At 33.2% G+C, this 22,522-nt stretch overlaps 1 protein-coding gene across 1 annotated transcript in view; it reads right to left on the bottom strand.

Moving 5' to 3' along the window:
- PSMD14 (proteasome 26S subunit, non-ATPase 14) overlaps nt 1–22,522 on the bottom strand; it is a gene marked incomplete at both ends in the record, with an annotated part of 100,223 nt that overhangs the window by 41,673 nt on the left and 36,028 nt on the right. The window contains 4 exons of the mRNA XM_080689260.1: nt 8,352–8,502; nt 9,648–9,718; nt 11,987–12,106; nt 12,307–12,378. Coding sequence (XP_080545386.1) covers nt 8,352–8,502; nt 9,648–9,718; nt 11,987–12,106; nt 12,307–12,378 — 414 coding nt within the window. The remainder of the gene's footprint in view (nt 1–8,351; nt 8,503–9,647; nt 9,719–11,986; nt 12,107–12,306; nt 12,379–22,522) is intronic.

The raw sequence follows: 22,522 nt of genomic DNA on the forward strand, positions 1-22,522 counted from the left end.
CCTATCTCCTTTCTAAAGGTCATCCAAATGTTCTCCCATTATGGAAGTCTCTCAAATCTCTTGCATGTCTAATCTCATTTCAGTAACTGATCCTTAAAGTGCCCAAACTAACTAGTTAATAAAGCAGAGTACTGCTATAGTAAACAGTGTTAAAAGTTAGCCTGGTGTGGTGGCGCACACTTGTAATCCCAGCATTTGGGAGGCTGAGACTGGAGGATCAAGGATCATGGTTTGCAGACAGCCTCAGCTACTTAGAGAGGCCCTCTGCTACTCAGTGAGACCCTGTTTCAAAATAAAGAATAAAAAATTGGGCAAGGGGTGTAGCTCGGAGGTCAAATGCCTCTGGGTTCCATCCCTAGACTCGCAAAAAAAAAAAAAAAAAAAAGTTACTCTAACAAAGTATAACTGTAAGTTTGACATCCAGAGGAACTTGACATATAAAAAAATATCAGTAGGAATCAGGGAGTATATTTTTAAGACACACAGTGCCTTACAAAAAAGTACAAATAAAATAAAGGAAAAAAATATGTAATTAATACAGAATGTTATCTCTTTTCAAAAAATGACTGAATATGCCTAGAATCTTAATACTCCTGCATGATAGGCATTTCTAGAATCTTATGTGACAAATAAACAGTGAACTTAAAATTGAACTCCTTAGGGGACTACTAATGAGCTTCAAGAGACTATCACCTAAGAGTCACTGGTCTGATACCAACTCAGAGTGCCAATTCTATCTAATGGCTACCACATCAAGCTAAATGAAAGGAACAAATGACTTCAGAGCTTTTTCTAGTATACAAACTAAGGCAAAACAATTGTTATACCTGTTGTCAATTCCACATAAAGAATTAAAAGGCCCTTGAACTAAATGAAGACTATGCCTCAACCCTGTTAACATGCAGTATTCTAGGTAGATGAGAGAAAAAAGGATATGTACTTCTCATTATATAGCACCACCTTCAAAGAAAAATGCAAATTATGTCTTTCAAACTACACTTTCTCATTAGGCAAACATGTAAATGTCAATTAATTCACTTTTATGTATTTTATTTTGCATAATGAAATACTATAAAGTTGACAAAATCCTCAACAACAATCAAGATACAGGTTATTACTGATCATTAAAATATTACTAATTTATTCATTTTTATTTTATTTTATTTTATTTTATTTTTTTGGTGGTCCTGGGGTTCCTGGAAGCCCTTCTACCTCCGGGCTACACTCCCAGACCTATTTTTTTTATATTTTTATTTTGAAACAGGGTCTCTTAAGCCAGTGCGGCTGGCTTCGAACCTGCACGATCCTCCTGTCTCTGCCTCCCAAGCACGGGAATTACAAGCGTGCACCACCACGCCCGGCCAAAATATTACTAATTTATGAGTGAGCAACTTAACTGAAACAACACAACAAAATTGATATGACTATTATTTGTATCTACACAGAATGTCAAAGTCAAAGTACTTTTCACCATCAAGTTATTTGTTATAATGGGCATCCTAACACAAAAGCAAGAAAAAAAACTAAGATTCAATAACTTAGCAGCAATGTTTGCATCACATTCAATACTGAGTATTCATTCTATATCCATGCCTCTAGCATAGAAAATATGGCATAAGAGCCAGGCATGGTGGCACACACTTGTAATCCCTGCACTTGGGAGGCTGAGACAGGAGGATCGCACAGGTTCGAAGCCAGCCTCAACTATTTAGTGAGGCTCTCAGCAACTTAGTGAGACCCGGTTTCCAAATAAAATATAAAATAGGCCTGGGAGTTTGGCCCAGAGGTAGAAAGCCCCTGGGTTCCACCCTTAGTACCACTTAAAAAAAAAAGAAAAGAAAAGAAAAAAAGAAAGAAAAGAAAATACAGCATAAGTAAATATCACAATATTTCTGGTTACCCTTTTCTATAAAATTTTAACATTCCTATTTTTTTTTAAATATTAAAGAAAAGAAAAAGGTATCATTTATCTACAAAAACATATATAATGGCTAACTTTAGCAATATGTTTTCTTCCCACTTCGACCTGCTGCTTATTTTTTAATTCATGGAGTACTCTTCTGTGACATGCTAAACTGGAGAACTCATACATTTTAAAAAGCACCGATTGGTTTTTAACTTGGGATAAATACTGTATAAGTTATTTGAAATGAAAAACCAGCAATGACCATCTATTAATCAGCTTACTAGTGGCCTAACCATAACTACTTAGGAATTTGAAGAAAAGTCAATTCTACTTTCTTTAGGGAATTATAATGATAACACATTAAACCTGTCAAAACTAAGTCTCAGGTCCAAAATATCCTAATTAGCAATGGCTAATGTCAAATCATTGAGGATGAGATCTTTAAAAATTAATATCCACGATATGTCTGAAAAGGCATCTTAATTAAAGCCACAGTTTGCTGGTACAAAACTGGCAATAAGGCTATGGAGTAGATCTTTTATCTCTATTGTATGTCTGGCACACAGTAGTGATCAACAAGTGTCTCTTAAATAAATTACCAGAGATAATTAGATAACTAGCAAGGTAAGACAGAGAGTCAATAAATAATACTCCTATAAATAATGGAATATTGTCTTAAAGGTTTTACTGTATATTTAAGTAATTGAATTTAAACTAATATGAAGCATATTTATATCATCAAAATCCACAGCAAGTACTAAAGCAAAATAAATTAGCTCAGAGAATATATTAGTATAGAAATACAGAAGCTTTAGAACACCATTTAAAACTGTTAACTTTTTAAGATTTATTCCCATGGTTTTTGGTTGTTTTTCTGGTACTACAGAGTGAACCCAGGGGCATCCTACCTCCGATGTACACCCCCAGCCCTTTTTATTCTTTTTATTTTGAAAATGGGTCTCACTATGCTGCTGAGGCTAGTCTCAAATCTACAATTTTCCTGTTTCAGCCTCCCAAGTAGTGGGATTATAGGCATGTGTCACCACAGAGTGTATTTCCTTAGAAATAGATAAAATCGCTTTTACATTCCTCACTAAAAATTTCTAATTATAACAACTAAATACATGCTATAGTTAAAAAAATCATAAATAGCATAGGCACATTAGCACCTCTAATATTTTCACACGTATTCTCACAATATCTGGAAGTATTACAAAATTTCAAGCTAATAAAAGTAAAAATCAGGAAGCAAACAAAAAATATAGTAAGTAAACTTGTTCTAAGAGTTGAAAGAATATTATTATAGAGCTCTACTAGAAATGGAAATAAAATTTTTGTTTATTCTATTTTTCTCTTTTCAATCTGGAAAACTAGATGAAGAAAAAGTTTGTGAATGTATGTATGTATGTTTGAAGGTGTGTGTGCACCTGTGCATGTCCCCAATTTGAGATAATGGCTATCCATTTCTCATCCTTATGGGAAACTGATACAAAAAAGTATTTTATGTATAACGGGTATGCTAACTGTCTTTCACTACTTTAGAAGACAAATGGTATGCTAAATGTGAACTCTTCTCTGATTATACAATGTTCAGATTTGTCAAGACTAATATCCATAAGCAAACTGGCTAACTGACCTTGTCAATTTCATGTTTCAGTCTGTTCACACATGATTTTATGACTGCTAACATATAAAATTATAAAAACTTACAAAATTAACTGCTTTTTCATATGTTGAAAGGTAAAGAAAATCTATGATAGCTAAACAGTAACACAATTCATCCCTTGATTTTATTTATGAAGAACTACTTTTTTGCCAGACCCTATGCAAATTCTAAAGTATGAAACTCTTTATTCCATCAATGAGGCCCCAGCCTTATAGGGGAGTCAATGCATACATGACTAAAAATGCAAAATGCTTAAACTATTATTTGAGTAGTTTAAAATCTCTATCATCATCATATTATTATTATTATTATTATTATTAGTAGTAGTAGTAGTAGTAGTAGTAGTAGTAGTAGTATTTTCTACCTCCGAGCTACACTCCCAGCCCTATTTTTTATTCTTTATTTTGAAACAAGGTCTCACTAATTTGCAAAGAGCCTCATAAGTTGCTGGGAACCTGCAATCCTCCTATCTCAGCCTCCCAAGTACTAGGATTATAAGCATGCACACCACGCCTGGCTCATCATAAAACTTTGTAATACAAAATGTTATGGAAAAAAATATATATATATATCTTTTCCTCACTAACAAAGATACAACTTTCAAGATAGGTGAAAATAAAGGGTCTTAGAATGTTTGTTATTTAACAAACATTCTCCTCCTATATTTGTATTTATTTTCTAGAGCCCTGTATTTTATAAAATGCTAATTAAAGAACCATATCAATAAAACCATTTATTTTACATTGTAATATCTGTGAAAGAAGAATGACCAAAGAGGTCTACCTCCTGGAATGGTATTATTTCTACATTATTCCCAGATAGTATAAGCTCTTCTTTTCTAAGTAATATCCTGCCCACGCGCCTCTCAAAACTCAGCCCCAGCTTCATCTGCTCTGTATAGCATTATTATTATTCTCTTATTTACATTTACCACTTTGCTACAAACTTGTGTTTGTTATTTTCTTGCTGCAAAAGAAATACTTAGTTGTATATTGCCATATACAAGATTCTGAACAAGTGTTTGTTGAATTATTTCTGTCTCTAGCAACCAATTCAATATCTACAGAAACAAACAACCTCAGTATATTTTGCAATGTGTTAGTATGAATGTAGGATATCAGCATACATGAATTATCTTCTCAAAGAGATGAAGATCACATTTTATTTTGTATCCCAGAGTAACTAGTATATTGAATGTACCAGGTACACTTAAGAAATACCTGTTGAGCTGACCTGTAATTAAACATCACATTTTTCAAGTTTATTGAGTTTTTCTGATGAGATTACATAAGAATGTTTCAGGAAACCCCAGGAAGCACGAATATATATTTAGACTAAGTAGTCATTAATTATTTTTTCTTACATTTTCATAACACAGAAAGACAAAGTGATTGCTAGGAATTAACAGGTAACATATAAACATTTTGCAAACAGGAATCCTGTCAAGGAAACTGAGTTCTCTAAAGGAATAGTAAATTTTAATACATACATTAAAATATCACAATCACACCATATGTTGGTCTTATGATTTTGGTTAAAGTAATCATTCTTGCCCTAAAGAAGAAGTACAATCACATTATAGGTTGAAGTAACTTCTAAATTTGCTGCTGGATCAAGTCCACTTGTGGACACTGACATAAGATAACAAAACATTAAACAAGAGGTCGCCACTGTGTGAAGAACTAAAGTTTAAAACATTTGAATATGTATATTTTACAAATAAACTAAAAACTGAACCAAATATTGGAACAAGTTTACTGATTAGAGCAGAGCTCAGTGTAATTTCTGTGCTTATTATTATTCATTTAAATTATGAATGCACTTAGCAATAATTTTCATTTATATTGTCTGAAAACGTGCAGTATACTAAAGAACACTGAATAATATGACCTCTTTATTATATATTTTTTATTTACATTGGTCTCACTGTTTTGTCCTAGAGATGTCACAAAAGCTGACAGGGATGAGTCTGTGTAAAAGCAATGAATCTATTTTATAAAACTAATAGGACACAACTCCTAAGGAAAAATATCGATTGATACATAAAATTCAGTATAAACAGTTCAAAGAACTTAAGAAAAAATGTATAGCTCTTTCCCCTGACTTATGCTGAAGGAAGTAACACCTAGCTACAAGAATTTAAGGAAAACTCCTGCAATGATCACTGGCATTAATTTTCCATTCCTGAGTTATTCTAATTTAATAATTCATAACAGTCAAATATTAAAGACATTTATGGACCTGAGCTTGTACACTTTTTCTGCTGCTTCCTTATGGTCTGATTTTAGAAAAGTAATCTCTTTGACCCAAATTTAAAAATATTTTTTTCATTGATAAAATACAAAACTAATAGTGCCTATCTCTAGAATTCCTGTAAAGAATAAATGAGATGAGTTGAAACAGTTATTACTACAATACTGGGCACACAACAATTACTCAATAAAAATATAACTGAATTCCCCTAAAGGAAAATCACGCTTACTGTGAGATTACAAAGAAAAAAGAAATCCATGCTTATCACTAAAAATTGGAGAGATAACTGGATTTTATAAAAATAGAACTATAAATAATATACAGGAAAGATGTTTTAAAAAACAAACCCAACTTAAGTCATTTACATAGATTGCCATTTAACTCTTGATCTAATCATTTCCTTGCTAAATATTTTGACAGATTTGATAAGTTACATATAGGGAAGAAAGTGAGAAGAGTCTCATGCTATTCTTTCTTTTTATAATTTTACATTCTTAAATTAACGATTTAACTCAAACACTTAGTCAATGGATTTACTAGCATTTAATCTGATTCACTGTGTTGAGAGATTTCAACACTGAATCGTATGAACAAAGCTCAGATACCATCTAGATAAAGCTATATTATGGAGAAAGAACTACATCCTTTTTGCAGGTGATATAATGGTGTGAATCTATATGTTAGGTATAACAAGTGACATAAATCACCAATTGATATAAAATTATATAAAAATTTCCAAGAATATTTTCATGACATATAAAAACTAAGCAGTAATGCTTACTGATTTCATAATTTTAAATTTTAAAATTCTGAATTCAACATTGTCAATAATCATGTGATACAAGTGTATTTTTAAATGAAATACATTAATATAAACTAACAAGAAATAACACATATTTCAATGTTATACAATACCTAAATTAGGTTTTGAAACTAAAACTGCCATTTAAAATCAAGCTTCAATTATTATTTGCAAATCATTGTGGCGGAAGAGATTACCCCATGTAATTGCTTATTTGTCAAATAATAACTATTGCTTAATTATATTACTTGTGTTACTATAGGTACCTTAAATATTAGAGAACTAAGAAGTATTATACTGTGCTTTAATTCATGAGACTAATAAAAAAATCAAAGACTATCTGTTCCATGTATTGCTGTCACTTAAGTAACAGAATACTTAGTAAAAATGAAAGTAAATGAATTTAAATATAGGTATACAGCAAGCATCCGAAGTTGTCTGTTCTGAATTGTCTACTGTATCACTCTCTATTACTACTGTTTCCATGGATAGTTTCTGCCTCTGAAAAGCTAAAGCACATCTAATAGGATCATGTTTTAGAGAAGACCTCAATTTTTATATATCATAATAATAGGAAGTCAGAAAATGTTCAACTTCAAATTTATAAGATAAAAACTCCATGTTTTAACAGCCATGTTTAGTTTGTTTGAGCTGGTGAGCAGATGTAAATGTAATCTGTACTACTATCAAACTCCAGGTCTGATAGATATCAAGCTAATATTTATTTCTAAGTGCTTTAAAAATTATTTGTAAAACCTGCATAAAAAGGATTCCATAAATGCATTGTGATTTTATTTTAACAATTATTCTACACTACAATGGAAGTACATGCTCAAACAAGACACCTCAGCAGTATTTTAAAGCAGTAACCACCTAGCCAATTTCTGTATGTTCTGTAGTTTTTCTAATCCACTCTCCCTGTGGTTGAGCAAAATCGAATTGCCTCTCACATTTGCAGACAGCTCTGTGAAGGTGATAATAGAGCTGCTCCCTGCTGTCATGAGGCAGGAAATAGGAAAATGGCATATGGGGCTAGAAAGAAATAAAAAAAAAAGAACGAACGAAGGAAAGAACGAACAACAACAACAAAAAAGAACTAAACAAGAACAAAAGAGATTTCAACAAAGAACTATAACCCAATGTGCTTTGCAAGTTAATATTCTTTCAGAATATGTTAAATTTAGAATTTAGAATATTTAATCATTAATCTGCAGCCTCACTTCAAATATGTGAATGGCTGATACCAAGTCTTTGGGACAAGTTTCCATTGTCTAATATATTTGGAAAATACACTCCAGAATATGTCCTACACAATGTCTCCAAAACAGGGTCCCTTAAGTTGACATTTTTAAAATATCCTGCTGATTCCAAATGTATCACTTGAAAATAAAGAAAAGTAGAGTAATGCTTAAGAAGACTAATACAATGTGTATAGCAGGCTTTCAGGATGGATTACCACTCTGATTAACTTTATTAATCAAAACCCATCAAAGATAAATATCCATTTTTGAGAATAGGTGATTAAAGTAGAAACAAATTCCTAAATAAGTTGATAATAATACCAAGTTACATTTATTGACATATACTCTTTAGTTTATTTAAGTAAACTAACAGCAGTTTTCTGTGTAATTAAGAATCCTGATTAAAACAAAATGAAGTTTTATTTAATATATGTGTAAACACAATGTGGCAGGAGATGGCAATAAAGACAGAAGCAACTCTACCTTTCCTTTTACACTCTGAATGGGATCCACAACCACTGCCACAGCTCTCTCCGACAAGGCTTCAAAGCTCTGCTGAGTGTTGATATCCACACCAGAAAGCCAACAACCAAAGCCAGGGTGACTGTGATACCAACCAACAACCATCTCAGGCCTGAAACAAAGAGGGCATTCAGATACTCGGAACAGAGCAAGTAATACATTTATGATATGAAAAGAAACAACACACTAACAGGGTATAAATTAAGAAGAGATGAAAAACACACAGGTGTGAAAAAGCACCATTAGAAACTCTGAAATCATATACCATATTATTCAGAAAACATGGAAATGAATAAGTGTGACAAAGGAGTGCTATCATTAAGAGATGCACATTAGCAGTGGTAGATAAGGCTTTCAGTTTTTCACCTTGTTACCACACTTTCTCAGAGCCAGTTTTTACCCTTTCAGCATTCAAGTAAATATCTACTCTTTAACTCCTTAGCTCTGGGAGTTGAATTTTCCAGGCACAGAGTACATTTTTAACAATGGACACCAGGATCCACTGTTGTGAAAGGATTAAATATCAATTAAACCAGCAGTAGAACTAGGAACTCAGTCAAAAACCAATTTGCACTGTTCTGCTCAGCTGCTGAGCCTTTTGCTAACATTAATTTTGAAGTTTTTTCCACAGTAGAAGAATTTGAGCAGGAGAATGACAACTATTGAGAGATTTGGTATGAAAAAAAAAACCTTAAGAATATTTGGATTTTACTTTCTCTGAGTTTTAATTAACTATTCACCATTTCATTCAGATGTAACTAACAAATACATAGAACATACAAAATCTTTCATTTACAAGTGATTACACAGTAACTCCATATGCTAAACCAGAGGGAAGCTAGAGCCCAAGCAGTTCTCTAATTTCTTTCATTTTTAAAGGGAAGTGATACCACAAAAGCAGTGCACTGCACTGATATAGGTACTTTTATATCAATTACATGGCTTTACTTCTAGAAATGATATTCATAAACAACCGACTTCAAGATGTTTCTAAATTAAACTTCCGTCTGTCTGTCTGTCTGTCTGTCTTTCTTCTTCTTCTTTTTTTTTTTTTTTTGGTGGTATTGGGGTTCCTGGAAGTCCTCCTACCTCCGGGCTACACTCCCAGACCTATTTTTATATTTTTTATTTGGAAACAGGGTCTCTTAAGCCAGCACGGCTGGCTTCGAACCTGCGTGATCCTCCTGTCTCCACCTCCCAAGCGTGGGGATTAAAAGCGTGCGCCACCATGCCTGGCTAAAAGGTTATTTAAAATACCTTCCAGTTTGCTTCAACATATCCAACATTTTGGCTTGAAACACTGGGTCAACTGCTTCTACACTGACACCCTAGTTCAGAAAGAAAGAAAAATGATTATTTTCAATAGCTTTAAAGAAAATTAAACTTTATATTATAATGTAAATAAACAGAAACCTCCCCGATAAATATGCTTTTGATGCCCATATTTGATGCCCATTCAAATCATTCAACTATAGACTTTATACCGATAGTTTCTAAAATTGCCAAGAACCAAAATGCTTTTACCTAATGAGTTAAGATAACACTGAGGATCCTTTAACAGTATGTGCCTACTGCTATGTATATATTTTTCAAAAACCTCAAATAACTGAACCAACTTTGACCTGTGGCTAACACTACCTAGACAAATGGTACTTCCTAATGCCATCCTCTGATAATTGGTAAGGACTACAACTATTCAGTTACTATAACAAAACATTGTTTCAATTATGTAAACACTTTAAAGAAGGATCATTGCTGCCTCATATAAAAGGAATCACAAAAAAACTCTACCCCAGACCAAGTCTATCAAATATTATATTTTGCTAGATTAGCCAAAATAAGATTTTAGCACATGGACGAAAAAAATCATTTCATATCATCTCTCTAGTGATGGATCACTACCACTATAGCTCCTACAAGGCTTTTTCTGACATCAGGAATCTACATCTAATCTAGTTAAACAAACCAGTTCATCACAGAAGCACTTCCTCACTAAAACAAAGAGTATATTAGATTCCAATAAAAAATGCATCCTTTGAAAATAAGGGTACTCAATTTGCTCCTGGGATAATAAGGAAAAGAGAAAAAGGAAGAGAGGAAACAAGGAATAAGGAGGAAAGGGAGAAAGAATATGTAATAAGATATGTTTGCTGACTCTTGGGCCAGAAGAAAAACTTTCTAACTCTAATATAATGAAAAAATATAGGAATTAACATATCCTATTTTATATTGTCAAATAAGAATTTACATCAAAGTAATGATATTAAAGCCTAAGAGCCACTAATTTTAGTAGATATCTACATACAGAACACATGTAACAGAAATAAGTCCATCTCATTATATGTTTTATATATTGTGACATGAAGAGATAGTCCATGATTTAAATCTAAATATTTAGTTAAAATGTAGAGTGGCACTCTTCAAGTAAACAAAACAAATATAATGAACACTCAGAAGAACAAAATCAGTAGATCCAAATTACCTCAAAAGTTATCTTAAACAAACTCATCCAGAGAAAATTATGCATACCTATTATTTAGTGTTATTTTATAAATATATTACATTCTGTATCAACTACTCCATCTAAAATAATTGCTCATATATATATATATATATATATATATATATATTTCATCATTTAAAAATAATTTGTTCTCTAGTATATATCTTATCAAAGCAGACTCACAGTAAAGATCCTCAAATAAAGCAAACAGCTTTAAGACAATAATTTTTTTTAAGCCAAATACTTCATAAGGCTCAATAAGAGAGTTGTTGCATAGGAGAAAAGAAAATCTGTCAAAAAATACGTACATTATACTTCTTTTATGCAAACAGGTAAGAAGTATATATGTGTGGTTTTTGGAAGATGGGTAGAATGGTTATTGATTTTTAAAGCTTTATTAAAATCTAAATGTATATGTGTCTATGCAAGTGTAATGCTGTAAACAAAAAAGCAAAACAAAGCCAAAAACAACTAGAAAGAACAACATTCTAAGCAGGAAGTATAGATAACTTTCAAAATCCACAGGGAATGTAATTCAGAGAAGCAAATTAGTGTGCTTAGACAAAAAAAAAAAAAAAAAAAAAAAAAAAATCCAGTATAGTTTTCTGGTTTTGTTTCTACTTAACATTTTTAATAGTGAAAAATTAAGTCATTCATCATCATATATAGAACATTAAAAATAAGAATATATTTCAAAACACTGGAAACGACATGAGGACTAGTTAATATTTATGCATTAAAATTTTAAATAAGAAAATCTCTGAAATATTTTAAACCAACTGTTCAAACTAATCAAACTAGTAGTCTACTTTTACAAGGTAATGAATTAACTTTTAAATCTAGTATGTCTTGCTAATTAAAGCTGAAAGAAAAGTAAAGAGATTTAATGTTAGCATCATTCAGTTTATATACCTGTAAGAATTCATGGTACATTTAAAAGATTAATGATTTAATTTAATACAATCTAGAAATTTACACCATTAATCTTATGAGTAATTTTTCCTACTGGAAAGATAAAACATAAAATGATGAAAAGTTATTTTGCATAGAAAAAGAAAAGATTTACTTGCAAGAGGAAAGAGAGAGTACTCACTGTTCCTGACTGTGGCATCGCAAACACATCAATCACTCTAACCGTGTAATCATCTACAAATTCTCCAAGCATCAGACCCATAACTTCCATTGGAACACCAGCACGACCATGTTTTAACATCTGTAAAAAGAAAGATAGGTGGTCACAAAGCATATTTCTTTGAGATCTTTAGGTTACTTTTAAATTAAAAAAAGAGAGAGAGAGAGAGACCAATTTTGTTTCAGTGGAAACAAAAATCTATTTTTTGGATGTACTTAAAACTAATGATAGAGTGACAGCAATGAAGATGTCTAAAGCAAGTAACTCCATCCATTACTTACCTTTAACAGTGCCAGGGAAGAGATATAGACCTGCTCTGCTGTGTCCACTGCAGGGGCATCTGTGGGCGGCCCCTAGAAATGAATACATCAATTGTTAAAAACAGAGTGAAGAATTAAAGTTACATGTCATATAAACTTGACTGTTCTAAAGAGCTCTGAATAAACATATAAAGTATCTTTCCATTCAGTTATAATACAAATAATCATAACATGTTTGCAAATATCAAACCTAAAGAAAACAGATAAAACTTGTACTCAGACAAATTTCCAATGGATGTAAAGCTTAAATATTCCAGCAATGTTAATCTATTTGAATACAAAACAACTCCAGTATAGCAATTAGCCACATTCCTTACCATAATGTTGAATATAAGATGCAGTTGGACTAGCATGATTAATTGATAGATCAACAGAAACAGTATATCCTCTGAGTTTCTTGACTTTTAGCTAAAGACAAGTAGATTCAGGCTATGGGATTGCTTTAGATTCGTAGGTATAGTGGGAGGGAAGGGGATAGACGACTTCTAATCCCTAGGTGAAAGAGCTGTGAACATTCCCTGTACTTCACCTAATGAAGTTGTACCCCTCCCCTACACAACAATTTTAACACAATTGCATCAGGTGTGAACAAACTGGTTGAGATGATGCAGCTAACATAAAAATACTTCCAAAATCCTGACCAATATCTTTAAAACAAGTAATATTATTAAGCTTATTACAAGCTAAGAAGGATAGTTTTTCTGGGAAAATCCCATCTTACTCATGTAAAGAAACAAATCTATTTTGAGTGTATCATCTTCTGTACAAAGCAATATATATAGTCCTTACCCTCAAGATGCCTACAATCTTAGGAATGTAATTCTGCCCCAATTAATGTTCATAAAAAAACTTGTTTTTAAATACTGGGCAGTTTGGGAAATTACCTTGAGATGTGATCTATATTTGCCAAGTCTGTTTGCTTAAAGTTCTTTCCCTGACAATAACTCCATTAAAAATTACATAACAAATATGTTAGCCATTCAAATTGTAACTCCATATTCTCTCCTGCCTTCATGCTTTTACTTACAAAAATTAAACAACTACTTTACATTCCAAACTTACAGGACTCTATGTACTTCTACTGTTTTGTTTGTTTTAAAAGTTCATAAAAATTAATTGAAGCATTAATTATAAAGGGTTCTAGGTTCTAGAAATGTTTTCTCTGAATATAAGAATCACACATAAAAATTTCTTGGCTTTATTTACTTTTATGCAAAGTAGTGAAAAAGTCCTGCAAAATTATATTTTAATAATAAATGTCACAAAGTTTTAAAAATAACTAAATTTGCCAGGCATAGTAGCATACTTTTTATAATCCCAGTATTTGGGAAGCTGAGATACGAGGATCACAGGTTTGAGGACAACCTAAACAAGTAATGAGACTCTCATCAACCTAGTGAGAAATTGTTTCAAAATAAAAATGAATAAGGCTGGGGACGCAGAGAGACAGACTGTCCCTGGATTCAATCCCAAGCACCCCCCCCCAGACAGACCAAATTCTTGTTTTATCATCTTCTACCATAGCTTTATTGGTTATCTTTCAGAGAGATGAGTCTCAGAATGTAAACTCTGTGGCAAGCTAAAATATTATCAGGCCAAAACACTGACATAAAAATTTCTTGGCTTTATTTACTTTTATCATAATTTTAGTGATATAATCTTGCTCATTTAATTAAGAAAGTTATAAAAATATATGAAAAAGTTAAGGATGTAATAAGAGTTTCGGGGAAAATAATATTTTAAGGTTAGAATGATAAATAGTATATTCAAGCTGAGTATGGTGATACATGCCGTAATCCCTGTACATGCAAAACAAAAACAGGAGGATTACAGGTTCAAAGTCAGCCTCAGAAACTTAGTGAGGTTCTCAGGAACTTAATTAAATTTCATTTCCAAATTAAAAAAATAAAATAAAGCTGGGCGTGGTGGCACATGCTTGTAATCCTAGCATTTGGAAGGCTGAGACCGGAGGATCGCAGTTCGCAGACAGCCTCAGCTACTTAGTAGTGACTCCCTCCACAACTTAGTGAGACCCTATTTCATAATAAAGAATAAAGAAACCTTGTCAAAAATAACTTGACAATACAGGGAAGAATTTAGCTCTAGGCTTGTATTTAACTCTAATGGTCTATATATCTGCCTTTAGAACAGTACTACACTGTTTCAATTATTGTAGCTTTATATGGTTTGAAATCAGAAAATATATATCTGCTAGCTTTGTTCTTTTTCAAGATCGTTTTGGGTATCTAGAATTCATATTCCATATTAGGATAGATTTTTTTCTGAAAAATAAATATATAAATATATGATAGTTTCACCTAAAAAAACAGAAAAAAATATGCTCTAGTAAGAAAGAAAGCAAAAAGAAATATTGAAATGCTATCTTTAAATCATCAAACGCTTGGTATCAGACAAATGAAACTGTTATGTGAGATTATCATTTTTAATTTTGGATAAATTGCTATAATACTAGATGTCAACCACTAAGCCAAGCATGGGAAGGAGGGATGGGGAGGGAATGGGGTGGGGATCGGGTGGGGGCTGACTGGGCGATGTGTGCATGTATGTCTACAAAAGTTTGTATCCCACTATGATGTATGAATACAGTGCACCAATAAAATAAAATTAAAAAAAAATAGGGTAGGGGATGTAGATTGGAGGTCAAATGTCCCTAGGTTCCATCCCCAGAACCGCAATAAATAATAAATAGACAGACAGACAGACAGATAGATAGATAGATAGATAGATAGATAGATAGATAGATAGGGCTAGGGGTGTAGCTCAGAGGTAAAATGTTCCTGGGTCTAATCCCCAGCTTTTATGCACACACAAATGTATATTCATAAAATTATTTCTTGGATCCAAACAAACTTTAAAAATTGCATATGGAGAAACAAGTTACACTGGTATCTTGACTGTAGATATTAATACAGCCTTTCTCAATTTTCCAGAAAAAAATTTACTTAGAAATAAAGAGGATTGAGCCAGGCATGCTGGCACATACTTGTAATCCCAGCATTTGGGAGGCTGAGACAGGAGGGTTTACGGTTCATGGAGAGTCTTAGCTACTTAGTGAAGCCCTTTGCAACTAAGAGAGACCCTGTTTCAAAATAAAACGAATAAAAAGTAAAATTAGGGGTGTAGCTCGGAGGTAGAATGCCCCTAGGTTCCATCCCCAGTAGCACACACATAAAAAATAAAAAAGAGAGAGAGGATTAAAACATTACACAATCACTAAAATGTGTTACTGACAGAATCTGGAAACTATCACTGCCATCAATTTAAAAAAAAAAACTCAACTTTGTTCAACACTATATATAATCAGTACCTAGCAAGTGCCTGGCACACAGGAAGAATTCAGTAAATACTGGATGGATTAAGATATTACAAACCATTTTACACAAAAGAAAAATATCTACTGGTCACTTGTAAGAGTGAACAGGCCAAATGGAAGTAAGATAAAAGTATCTCAGCTCCTCTTTCAGAATGTATTTTCTTTTGGTTCAGAAGTATACTAACAGAAAGTCATGTACCAAGAGAAAACCATGCCAGCTGTTTCTTCTACTGTATAAATGCTGTTTTTTGAGACAGCAGCCAAGGAGTTCCTCTCCTACCTGAGAGGAACTACTATTGTTTCTCCATCTAATCAGAGACTAAATTTCCTACACAGTCATCTGTCAAGAAGCAAAGAGAGCTGGTAACATTGAAATGCACAGAGGGAAGGGCAGAGACAGTAAGTTAATGGAATCAATATTAAGGACCTTAACTAGTAGTGAAGAACTGAGGCTGCTGTATTTCTACATGCTCATCTGTTCAGGATAGCACACAACAGGAAGTGAAGAAATTCATTAAAGACCCTGGAAACTGAACTCAAAGAGGTACATAAAAACTATTACATGACGTGTACATGTATGTCCACACAAGTTTTTCACCCCATTATGATGTATGAATACAATGCACCAAAAAAAAAAAAACCCTATTACAGCCACAGATCAAAGGTAACCAGTTTAGTCCCCAAAACAAAACAAAACAAAACAAAACAAAAAATGTGGGGCTGTAGACAACTACATCCATTGTTTTTGAACAAATCCTACTAGGAAACACCACTCTGATGATTCAAACAGAGGAAAGTCATCTAAACACAGAAATAACAAACAAAATGACAGAAAACTATTTGATGTGAGCAGAAGAGAAGGTGGGGTTTGTTTTCTGTTTTTTTTTTTTTTCTTCTTTGCTTTTTGTACTGGGGACTGAACCCAGGGCCTCACACAAGCTAGGCTACTACTCTATCAGTTACCTACATTCCCAGCCCTTTTTAAACAAATTTGTTTTGAGACATGTCTTGCCTAGGCTGACCTTAAACTTATAATCCTTTTGCCACAAATTTGGAAGTAGCTGGGGTTATAGGCACGCACCACCTGAGCTAGCTAACATTTCTTTTCTTTGAAATACAAAGCTGGAGGAAGATAATGAAAAGGTGTAATTCAGTATAAAACACAAAATTCTCTCCAATGAAAGGGAAAATAGAGCTCTAATGTTGAGATTGAATAAGCTATAAATATGGAATTAAAATTTTTTGGAATGACTTTAAGATAACCACTATAAAAATTAAATGTATCTTACCAAGTCACTGAAAATAAAAAAGTAAACACAGCAATGAAAATAGTAAGAAACTAAGAAAAAAATACAAAACAATGTAAGGCAATATTAAATATACCAATTATAGAATAATATAAATGGATTAAAGAACCTTTTAAAAAGATAAAACCTCAAAACAGCTTAAAATGAAAATTCATGTATACACTTCTTAAAAATAACGCAAAAACAAAGACTGGGCAAGATTTGTCAATGAGACTAGAATGAGAATCTCTTATCCAAAATGCTTGGGATCCCAAGTATTTCAGATTTTGGAGTTTTTCAGATCTGGGTATATTTGCATAGATGGTTATCAGCCTGACCATCCCTAATCTGAATGTTTCTGATTTTGGATTATGAATATCCAACCAAAATGGACATGTTTCACCCCCCTTGTGTTTTGTCAGTGGTGTATTACACAAATATATATTTCACAGTGCTAAATTATTTTTGTACTTCTGGGATAAACTTTTCAATTTTGACTTAGTAGATGTTACTTACAGTTTTTTTTCCCCCAGTTCAAAAGTGAGATTGGTCTGGCCTTTCTTTTTCTTGTTAAATTTGTCATCTTTTAATATCATTCTTGTATGTTTACACTGAAAAACTTCACAAGTTTTCTGTGTTTAGATAATGTGCCTGTGTGTATATATGTAAAAATTACCTAATTGATTAAATTTTAAAACAGTTCAATTCCAAAACATTTGCCTCTGAAGCTGTACTTAGTGTTACTAATAAATTCAGGGTATTTCTTATCTTGAGATTGAATGAACTACTAAACCGCTGCAGAAATTTTCATTTTATTCAGATTCCAAAGTTATCACCATAAAATTAAATATACTTTATTTTCACATTTTTCAACAGTTGTCCCATTTATGATGGAAAGTCAATACACAAGTATATTTTTAAAAATGCCAAAACTTAACCAGGCGTGTGCCACATGTTTTTAATCCCAGTACTTGGGAGGCTGAGAAGAGGATCCAGGTTTGCAGACAGCCTCAGCTACTTAGTGAGGCCTTCTGCAACTTAGTGAGAACTTGTTTCAAAATAAAGAATAAAAAATAGGGATGGGGGTATATAGCTCAGAGGTAGAATGCCACTGAGTTAAAAAAAAAACCAAAACCTTAAAGGAAAGACAAAAAAAAATACACGAGGACTAATTATATAAGAAATACATGATAAATATAAAAATATTCAACCTTCCTAGCTGACCTACTTTAATTAAAGAAATACCAATTAGCACCTTAAGACATTGTATCTTTTCCCTCTCACTAAACAAGTTTTACAATATCCAATTTTGAAGAGGGTATACTCAAAGAGACACTCAGCATTGTTGGTTGGAATGTGAATTGGTATAATCTATCAAAAACAACTGAACAATGTATATCAAGATCCTTAACAACTGTATAGACTTTGTGACCTAATATTTCACTCCTAGAAATTATCTGTGAAAATAAGCAGAGATGTTTGCAGGAACCAGAATGTACATAATTCCTTTAATAATACAAATAAGCTAAAGAACTTAACCTATAATTAAAGGATATTGTTCAAAACCCCTTCCTGATGGTCCTAATCATATTAAACAGTAATACAGACTTTTTAAAGGCAAGTATCCTCATCTACTGCTATACCTGTTATATTGAATATTTTAACTTAAAAATCTTGAAGGAATCCTCTTCTATATTAAAAAGGAAGAGGCAAGGCTATAGATAAAAAGGAACCCTGTATACTGTTGCAAATGTAAAGTAGTACAACCAACTGAAAAACAGTATGGAAGTGCTTCAAAATTTTTAAAATAAACCAAAGGTTATTTTTATTGTAGAACCTAGCAATCCCTATTTTGTGTATTATGCCCACAGAAAAATGAAATCAGCATAAAATGATAACTGTACTCCCAAGCTGAATGCAGCATGATGCTCCACAACCAAGATGAAGAAACAATACAAGTATGTTATCCGATAATGGACAAAGTGTGGAATTTATCCTCATTGAAATATTTTTCAACCATTAAAAGGAATTCCTGCCATTTGGAATGGCACGGATATACATCTAGGACATTTTGCCAAGTGAAATAATATAAATAATATATTTCAATTCTCTTATAGAGAAAGACATGATCTCAATTATATCTGGTGTGTGTGTGTGTGTGTGTGTGTGTGTGTGTGTGTGTGTGTGTGTGTCTGTATGTGTCTGTGTGGTACTAGGGATTGAACCCAGGACTTTACCTTTGGGGTACACTCCCAGGCCGATTTCATTTCTTATCTGGAAACAGAGTCTCGCTAGGCTGATAGGAGTCTCACTACTTGCTAGGCTATCCTCGGACCTGAGATTCTCCTGTCTCAGTCTCCCAAGTACTGGGATTACGGGCATGTGCCATGCCCAGCACATGTGAATTTTTAAAAAGTGAAATCACGGAAAGAGAAAGTAGAATGGTGATTACCAGAGTTAGAGAGGTGAAGAAAAGGAGAGGTGTCAAAAAGTGGAAACTTTCAGCTGTAAGGCAAGTGAGCTCAGGCGAGTTGACACACATATAAACTAGCTTGAGTGTGGAAATCACTTTACAAAACATATCAAATTACCACACTGTACACCTTATGTTTGTTCAATCTTATTTGTCAATTATACCTCAATAAAGCTGGGGAGACAAAAAGAAAAAAGGAGCACAGCTGCCGAGCATATTCATTTGGATGCAGACCTCTCTCCTTTCTTGGGGACTTTGATAATAAGGGGAGGTGAATTAGGAATTACCCATAAAACTACCAGGGACCCTTAAATGTCTACCAGTGCAAAGCATTTCAAGGATGCAGCCTTTGGGCCACTCTGGAGTCTAAAAAGAGATTCTACTTTTATAGGGTCCCACACTTTCAAACTCTGAGTTACCCAGAATAGGAACATGACTTAAAAATCACAAAATAAGCCGGGCATGGTGGCGCACGCTTGTAATCCCCGCGTTTGGGAGGCTGAGACAGGAGGATCGCGCTGGTTCGGAGCCAGCCTTGCTGGCTTAAGAGACCCTGTTTCCAAAAAAAAAAAAAAAAAAAAAACGGTCTGGGAGTGAAGCCCGGAGGTAGAAGGGCTTCCAGGAACCCCAGTACCACAAAAAAAAAAAAAAATTACAAAATATAGAAAATGTTCAGAACTTGATGACGTTTGGGGAAGAAAAAAAAAAAGGTAAAGCTACAAAGCACCTCTCTTTAAATACCTTTGTAGTCAGAAGACACAGTTTCAACTAACAGTTCTCAAAGTGCAGTCCTTGATCCAGTTCTATCAGTATCATTTGGGAACTTTTTGGCAATGCACGTTGCTACTAAATAGAAAATCTGGGCATACAACCAAGAAACTAGGGTTTTAAAGAAGCTCTTGAACTGATTCTGATGCTTGGTGAAGTTTCAGATGCACTGACTTAGACCATACAACATGCAAAATGAAGGGGCACAGCAGACTAGGGCTCAATATAAGAAAATCTTGTAGTGGTTCAAGCTATCTAAAGAAAATTTAAAGTTAATGAGTTTCCTAGAAATAAAATTAATCCAACATAGTTGTTTAGATTAGTTAAAATGTTATAAGGGTTTAAACACTGATGACTGATTAAATCAGATGATGCTTTTAGGTTTCCTCTGACCTTACTATCAGTTATACTGTCTCCCAAGGAAGACATCTCAAATTCAGTATCTTCAAAAATCAAACTCAACAAGTTTCTCTATAAACTAACCTGCCCAACTTATCCTAATTAATATCTTAAGCTTCAAACTAGATTTTTAAGAAAAAATTTTGTTGGCTCTCTCCTTTGGTTGTTGGATTCAATGTATCATCAAGTGTAATCAATTCTTTAGTATTTGACATTGTGACAAAGATTTTAAAAATAATTACTTTGAGAAAGGAGTCACAAGAAAATATTTTGCAGAATTCACTCCTAGTCAAGTAAGTTTGGAGCGTACTGTGTATTCACCTGACCCTCAAATTTATATTGTATTGTATGAGCCATTCATTCCTGTCAAAAATTTTGAAATTTTTGTTCCAGACTCTGAAGAAATATATTACTTTTTAAAATATGTGACCAGGCTAAAAATAATGCTTTAGCTGTGTGGTTAAAAAAAAAAAAAGCCTTCAAAAAGTTTATGGGGCAGTCCAAATGTATCCTGGCATAGACCAAGACTAAAAGCAGCACTACCAGGACCAAGATCCAACATCTGACTTCCAGCCACGTGCTCTTTCCACTGCAACATACCGACCCACTTCAGAGCATACAATCTACTTTCTACTTGCATTCTGAGACCTTAGTTCCTTTCCATTGTTTATGTTATAATCCTCTACTACCTGAAACAATTTCCAATGAAGAAAAATGGGAAGAAAAGTTGGGATGCCATTCCTATTCAAAAGCAGTTAATATGCTCACTGAGAAAGGGGAATACTTACAGTATCTCCCTAGTAGGTTTTCTGAATTCTAGATGGGCACAGTGGAATATGTATTTACTTATTTTTGGTGGTACTGAGGGTGGAACCCAGAAGCTTTCTACCTCCGGGCTATGTTCCCAGATGTATTTTATATTTTATTTGGAAACAGGCTCTCACTAAGTTTCTGAGAGCCTCACTAAATAGCTGAGTCTGGCTTCAAACCTGTGCAATCCTTCTGTTTCAGCCTCCCGAGCGTGGGGATTACAAGCTTGCAGCATCACACCTGGCTCACAGTGGGATATTTACAGCAAAATGTAGTTCTAGATATATGTATAAGAGTATATATGTTAATATGAAAACAACAAAAAACTCTTTTTTAAAAAAACCTACTGTGGGAAATTTAAGTCACAAAAAGCATTTTGGATTTTTTTTAACTGTATACATATGATAGATTAAAAATCAGAAAAGAACAATTCTCAAACATAGCAAAGAATTAAATCATGGTTGTGTACACACATGTGTGCATGCCTAGTATATTACTTGGGTATTAGTTTAACCTATTCTAAAGAACTGAATAGCAGAGGGGAAGGAAACAGACCAAATAATGTTATGTCCATATATGAATGTATCACCATGAGTTTCACTATTATGTATGCTTATAATGCATCAATAAAATTTTAAGAGACTGAATAAATATAACAACAAAAAGCAGACATAAATTTATTATCAAAGCAGAAATCTCAAATACAAAGATTTTTCAAGAAACTTCAGGTACTTGATAGTGATACTCTAGCCAACTAAAAATATTAAGGTATAGTTGTATTTCAAATATTAAATAACATAAGGGAAAAAAGATATGGATGAGAAGATTTAGTGAGAGGAAATTATAAAGAGAGTAGGAGTGGTCAGAATAATGAGATGGTAATGACCACAGAGACAGTCTCTTGGGAGATGCAACCCAGAGGAACAGACATAGCCAACAGTTTTTATCCCTCACACACAGTAAGATTCCAAGTCTCTAACTTTTCCTGCCCCCAAGCCTCTTATTTCCAATCCTATGACTTTATTAAGAAACAATTTGTTCTAAAATATAAATTGAAACAAACTGTTTTCCAGGGTTAAATTATCTATTGTTAGACTATGTTAACAG

Source organism: Muscardinus avellanarius (assembly GCF_963383645.1).
Source record: "Muscardinus avellanarius genome assembly, chromosome: 2".
In the NCBI taxonomy this organism is placed as follows: domain Eukaryota; kingdom Metazoa; phylum Chordata; class Mammalia; order Rodentia; family Gliridae; genus Muscardinus; species Muscardinus avellanarius.